This window comes from Bison bison, unplaced genomic scaffold (genome assembly GCF_000754665.1).
Source record: "Bison bison bison isolate TAMUID 2011002044 unplaced genomic scaffold, Bison_UMD1.0 scf7180017864211, whole genome shotgun sequence".
Lineage (NCBI taxonomy): Eukaryota > Metazoa > Chordata > Mammalia > Artiodactyla > Bovidae > Bison > Bison bison.
The window spans coordinates 556,882-563,492 of NW_011494783.1; the positions used below are offsets into that span (position 1 = coordinate 556,882).

General features: G+C 41.2%; 1 protein-coding gene across 1 annotated transcript; it reads left to right on the plus strand.

Moving 5' to 3' along the window:
- Positions 1–262: 262 nt before the first annotated feature.
- On the plus strand, positions 263–1,195 carry LOC104992109 (olfactory receptor 2A12-like). Its single transcript, XM_010844860.1, is given in 1 exon segment — positions 263–1,195. A coding segment is annotated over 1 exon segment (933 nt).
- Positions 1,196–6,611: the final 5,416 nt, after the last annotated feature.

Genomic DNA, 6,611 nt, shown 5'->3' on the forward strand with positions numbered 1-6,611 from the left:
GATAAAGCAAACATGAAAAAATTGGTAAAGGGTATATATTAATATTGTTTATATTTCTGATACTTATCCTAAATTTTTATAACTTCACAATAAAGTAAGAAAAACAAACATGCTGAGAAACATTTTAGAGAACTCTCACTGAAGTAGGGACAAGCACACAAACTTCTTTTGAATTTACTTCCCATAAGTAACTCTGATTTTCCTTGCTGTCCAGCTCTGACCTTCCCATCACACTTCAGTCCCTTAGAGACGGCCTTTGGGAATGAAAGGCAACCAATCATGGATCGCAGAATTCATCCTGCTGGGCTTCCAGCTCAGTGAAGACATGGAATTGCTCCTCTTCGTTATCTTCATCCTGCTATATACCTTCAACCTGCTGGCAAATGGGATGATCTTGGGACTCATCTCGCTTGAACCCAGACTGCACACCCCCATGTACTACTTCCTGTCTCATCTGGCCGTCACTGACGTAGCCTATGCTTCCAGCCATTTGCCCAATATGTTGGAAAACTTAGTGAAACACAAGAAAACCATCTCCTATTTCTCATGCACCATGCAGATGGTTTCCTATTTGGCCTTTGCTTCTGTAGAGTGCCTGACTTTGGTGGTGATGTCCTATGACAGGTTTGTGGCGATCTGCCACCCCCTGCAGTACACGGTCATCATGAACTGGAGGGTGTGCACATTCCTGGCCATCGCTTGCTGGGTATGTGGATTTTCCCTGGCCATAGTCCAAGTAAGTCTGTTTCTACGGCTGCCCTTCTGTGGGCCCCAGAAGGTGAACCACTTTTTCTGCGAAATTAGCTCTGTCCTCAAAGTGACGTGTGGTGACATCTGGATCAATGAAATGTTCCTCTTTGCTGATGGTGTGTTTATTTTAGTTGGGCCCCTTTCCCTGATGCTGGTCTCCTATGTGCGTATCCTCTAGGCAATCCTGAAGAACCAGTCAAAGGAGGGCTGCAAGAAAGCCTTCTCCACCTGCTCCTCCCACCTCTGTGTGGTTGGGTTCTACTTTAGCATAGCCATGATGGTGTACTTGGCCCCTGACGGTAGCCACCAAGAGGAACAGAAGAAAATCCTTTTCCTGTTTTACACCTTCTTCAACCCATTACTGAATCCCCTTGTCTACAGTGTACGGAATGCTCAAGTGAAGGCTGCCTTCCACAAAGTACTGCAGAAAAATAGATCAGTGTGACACAGGTCAGAATTATGGTGCAGTGAATTTTTTTTCTAATAGTCAAGAAAATTTCCCATCAAAATACATGACTTAAGGATGAAGCTTCTACAAAGTAACATCAGCAAGAAGGCACAAGAGAAACCCCCAACTCCCTTCCTCCGTGGAGATTACATAATAAAGATCTAATTGCCTTCATTGAATACCAGACATCACACAGGAGTTTGCAGCACCCCAAACTATTCCAAAGTCAAGAAGATATGCAGTGAAGCTTTTAGGCAAACTTATGCATTTGACCTTCCATAACTGCTTTTCTTCTCTGTCCCAGGGTAGCAGGATCAGGAGAAAATTCCCACTCCCAGTCCTTCCTCAAGAGGGAAAGAGAAGAATGGACCATGCAGACCACTTTAGCTTTTCAGGGAATAGCGTGAGGGTTTGTTAGTTATCTTGCCTCTGGCTCAGAGCACTGATGTGAATGGCAGTTTGGATTCCTTGTTGAGACCACCGAGAAACATAGCAAGCACCCAGCTTTTTATGGATATACTGAGATATTTTGAATTTTCACTGTTCTGACCTATCTGCACTGGTATTTCATTCTTGTGTTAATATTAAATTTCCTGTTGACATTCGATGTTGAGTTTCTTTACAAGTTCTTCTTTACCATCTGCATATCTTTTTTGATGAGGTATTTCTTTACATCTTTTACTCATTTTTATGTAATAAACTTTATTTTAAAGTAATTTTAGAATCAAAGCAAAATTGATTGAAAGGTACAGAAAGTGAAAGTGAAGTCGCTCAGTCGTGTCTGACTCTTTGCAACCCCATGGACTATAGCCTACCAGGTTCCTCCGTCCATGTGATTTTCCAGACAAGAGTATTGGAGTGGGTTGCCATTGCCTTCTCCAGGGGATCTTCCCAACCCAGGGATTGAACTCGGGTCTCCCACACTGTAGGCAGACATTTTACCGTCTGAGCCACGAGGGAAGTGTGAAAGGTACAGAGATACCCCCAATACCCCCTTGTCTCCATACATACATAACCTTCCCCATTATAAACATCCCCCTACAGAGTGGTGCATTCGTTATCATTCATAAAGCTGTCCTGATACATCATCACCCAATTTTCACAGCTTCCATGAGGATTCATTTGTGCTGTTGTATATTCTGTGTACTGGATGAGTGTATAATTATGTGCATCCACAATTATATTTTCATAAAGAGTAATTTCACTGTCCTGAGAGTCCCCTCTTCCTCTCTCACTACTAGTCCCTGGTAACCACTGATATCTTGATTGCCTCCATAGTTTTGGCTTTTCAGAATGTTGGGATCATATAGTATATAGTATTTTCACATTGACTTCTGTCACTCAGTGGTGTGCATTTAAGTTTTTTTTTTTTTTTTTTTACATGCTAGTTCATTTCTTTTTAGTGCCGAATACTGTTCTCTTGTCTGCGTGCACCACCGTTTATCCTTTACCAACCGAAGGACATCTGGATTGCTTCTAAGTTTAGACAATCATAAATAAAGCTGCTTTAAATATTACTGTTCATGTCTTTTATGTGGACATAAGTTTTCAAATCCTTTGGGTAAATAGTAGGGCCACTTGTAGCTCATATAGTAGAGTATTTATTTTTTTTTTAGACATTTTCAAACCGTCTTTTCAAGGTGGCTGTACCATTTTGCAATGAATGAAAATAAATTCCCCTCAGCAGTATATGCAACTTTCTGTTGATCCACATCTGAATCAGTGTTTGGTGTTGTCAATGGTCAGGATTTTAGCCATTCTACTAGGTGCACACTGATGTTTCATTGTTGTTTTAATGTTCATTTCTCTGATCACATAGATGTGGGCCGTCTTTTCATATGCTTCTTTGCTATTTGTGGATCTTCTTTGAATAGGTGTCTGTCAGAGTTTTTTGCCTATTTTTTAACTGGCTTGTTTGTTTTCCTTGTGTGTGTGTGCTTAGTCGCTAAGTCGTGTCTGACTCTTTGCGACCCCCATGGACGTAGCCCACCAGGCTCCTTTGTCCATGGGATTTTCCAGGCGAGAATACTGGAGTGAGTTGCCAGTTCCTCCTCCGGGGGGTCTTCCAGACCCAGGGACCAAAACTGCATCTCCTGTGTCTCCTGCTTTGCAGGCAGATTCTTTACCGACTGAGCCCCCTTCTTATTGTGTTGCAAAAGTCCTTTCTTTATTTTTTAGAATCAACTCCTTTTTTCCTACATATGCAAAGATTTTCTCCCCAGCCCGTGTGTTGTTTATCTTTTCATATTCTTACCAGAGCCTTTTTTTTTTTTTAAACAGAGCAGAAGTCTTTCAGTTCAGTTCAGTTCAGTCACTCAGTCACATCCGACTCTTTGCGACCCATGGACTGCAGCATGCCAGGCCCCCTGTCCATCACCAACTCCCAGAGTTTACTCAAACTCATGTCCATTGGGTTGGTGATGCCATCCAACCATCTCATCCTCTGCCGTCCCCTTGTTCTCCAGCCTTCAATCTTTCCCAGCATCAGGGTCTTTTCAAATGAGCCTGCTCTTCACATCAGGTGGCCAAAATGTTGGAGTTTCAGCTTCAGCATCAGTCCTTCCAATGAACACTCAGGACTGATCTCCTTTAGGATGGACTGGTTGGATCTCCTTGCAGTCCAAGGGACTCGCAAGAGTTTTCTCCAATACCACAGAACTCTTTTATTCTAATTAAATGCCATTCACCAATTTCTTTTTTAATGCTGAAGAGTTTTTTTATTTTCAGTTCAGAGTTTTCCTTTGTATTTTGAAGGGAGGAGGAGTGGAGTTGTTTTAAATCTCTTGTGGTTCACCCTGAGGCAAGACTTAACAGTGAATATTGAAAGCAGTAATCAGAGGTCCATGCCATTTCTGTCCTTCATTATGCCCATCTTTGCATGAAACGTTCCCTTGGTATCTTTAATTTTCTTGAAGACATCTCTAGTCTTTCCCATTCTATTGTTTTCCTCTATTTCTTTGCATTGATCACTGAAGAAGGCCTTTCATATCTCCTTGCTATTCTTTGGAGCTCTGCATTCAAATGGGTACATCTTTCCTTTTCTCCTTTGCCTTCAGCTTCTCTTCTTTTCTCAGCTATTTGTAAGGCCTCCTCAGACAACCATTTTGCCTTTTTGCATTTCTTTTTCTTGGGAATGAACTTGATCACTGCTTCCTGTACAATGTCATGAACCTTCATCCATAGCTTTTCAAGAACAACAGACTGGTTCCAAATCAGGAAAGGAGCACGTCAAGGCTGTATATTGTTGCCCTGCTTATTTAACTTATATGCAGAGAACATTATGAGAAATCCTGGGCTGGATGAAGTACAAGCTGGAATCAAGGTTGCTGGGAGAAATATCAATAACCTCATATATGCAGATGATACCACCTTTATGGCAGAAAGTGAAGACGAACTAAAGAGCCTCTTGATGAAAGTGAAAGAGGAGAGTGAAAAAGTTGGCTTAAAACTCAGCATTCAGAAAACTAACATCATGACATCCGGTCCCATCACTTTATGGCAAATAGATGGGGAAACAGTGGAAACAGTGGCTGACTTTATTTTTGCAGGCTCCAAAATCACTGCAGATGGTGACTGCAGCCATGAAATTAAAAGACACTTGCTCCTTGGAAGAAATGTTATGACCAACCTAGACAGCATATTAAAAAGCAGAGACATTACTTTGCCAACACAGTTCCATCTAGTCAAGACTATGGTTTTTCCAGTAGTCATGTATGGATGTGAAAGCTGGACTATAAAGAAAGCTGAGCACCGAAGAATTGATTGTTTTGAACTGTGGTGTTGGAGAAGACTCTTGAGAGTCCCTTGGACTGCAAGGAGATCCAACCAGTCCATCCTAAAGGAAATCAGTCCTGAATATTCATTGGAAGGACTGATGTTGAAGCTGAAACTCCAATACTTTGGCTACCTCATGCGAAGAACTGACTCATTGAAAAGACCTTGATACTGGGAAAGATAAAAGGCAGGAGGAGAAGGGGATGACACAGGCTGAGATGGTTGGATTGCATCACCGACTTAATGGACATGAGTTTGAGAAAGCTCCGGGAGTTGGCGTCCTGCAGTCCATGGGGTCGCAAAGAGTCGGACACGACTGAATGACTGAACTGAACTGAATCAGAGGAGCAAGGCTTACAAGTTACTCTCCTACACTAAAGCAGTGCAACTTGGTAGACTGATGCTTTTACATAATGATTAACTTAGACAAAATGAATAGTTGGATCTATATCTGGAATAGAAAAAGGGTGGATGAATGGTTAATGAAAGGAAATCTTTGAGAGTCTGAACTTGCCTATATTTACTGAGAAATATATCCAAGTAAGGAATAATAGATAGGACTAAATCTGGTGGATCCAGTGTAGAAGGAAAAAATTAAGTGTTTATTGCCAGTTTATTGCAAGAAACACTAAACAAAATTTTTTTTCCATCTGAAATGCTTTCTGATGATAATAGGTATATATATTTTCCCTGATTTGAAAATAGTTTCTGTTTGGTTTCCAGAAGACTGTATGTTTTAGCTCGCTTTAATTCCACCTTTCTTGCCTCCAATTTGCTGAGCTTTCTGTGTTCATGGAAACATAACTTTTTATCATGTTGGGAATACTCCAAAGTAATTCCCTCAAAATTTGCTTTTCTCCCATTTTGGTTTTTAATTTTAATTTTTCTTCCAGTTTTATTGAGATATAATTGACATGGAGCACTGTATAAGTGATAGAGCATAATGATTGGACTTACAGAAAAAGTAATTTTATAACAGTAAGTTTGGTAAACATCATCTTGTATAGATAAAAAGTAAAAGAAGTTGAAAAATTCCTTGTGATGAGAACTCTTAGAATTTTCTCTCCTTACAAATTTCCTATATAATACATCAGATCAGATCAGTCGCTCAGTCATATCTGACTCTTTGCGACCCCATGAACCGCAGCACGCCAGGCCTCCCTGTCCATCACCTACTCCAGGAGTTCACTGAGACTCACGTCCATAGAGTCAGTCATGTCATCCAGCCATCTCATCCTCTGTTGTCCCCTTCCCCTCTTGCCCCCAATCCCTCCCAGCATCAGAGTCTTTTCCAATGAGTCAACTTTTGGCATGAGGTGGCCAAAGTACTGGAGTTTCAGCTTTAGCATCATTCCTTCCAAAGAAATCCCAGGGCTGATCTCCTTTAGAATGGACTGGCTGGATCTCCTTGCAGTCCAAGGGACTCTCAAGAATCTTCTTCAACACCACAGTTCAAAAGCATCAATTCTTCAGCTCTCAGCCTTCTTCACAGTCCAACTCTCACATCCATACATGACCACAGGAAAAACCATAGCCTTGACTAGACGAACCTTTGTTGGCAAAGTAATGTCTCTGCTTTTGAATATACTATCTAGGTTGGTCATAACTTTCCTTCCAAGGAGTAAGTGTCTTTTAATTT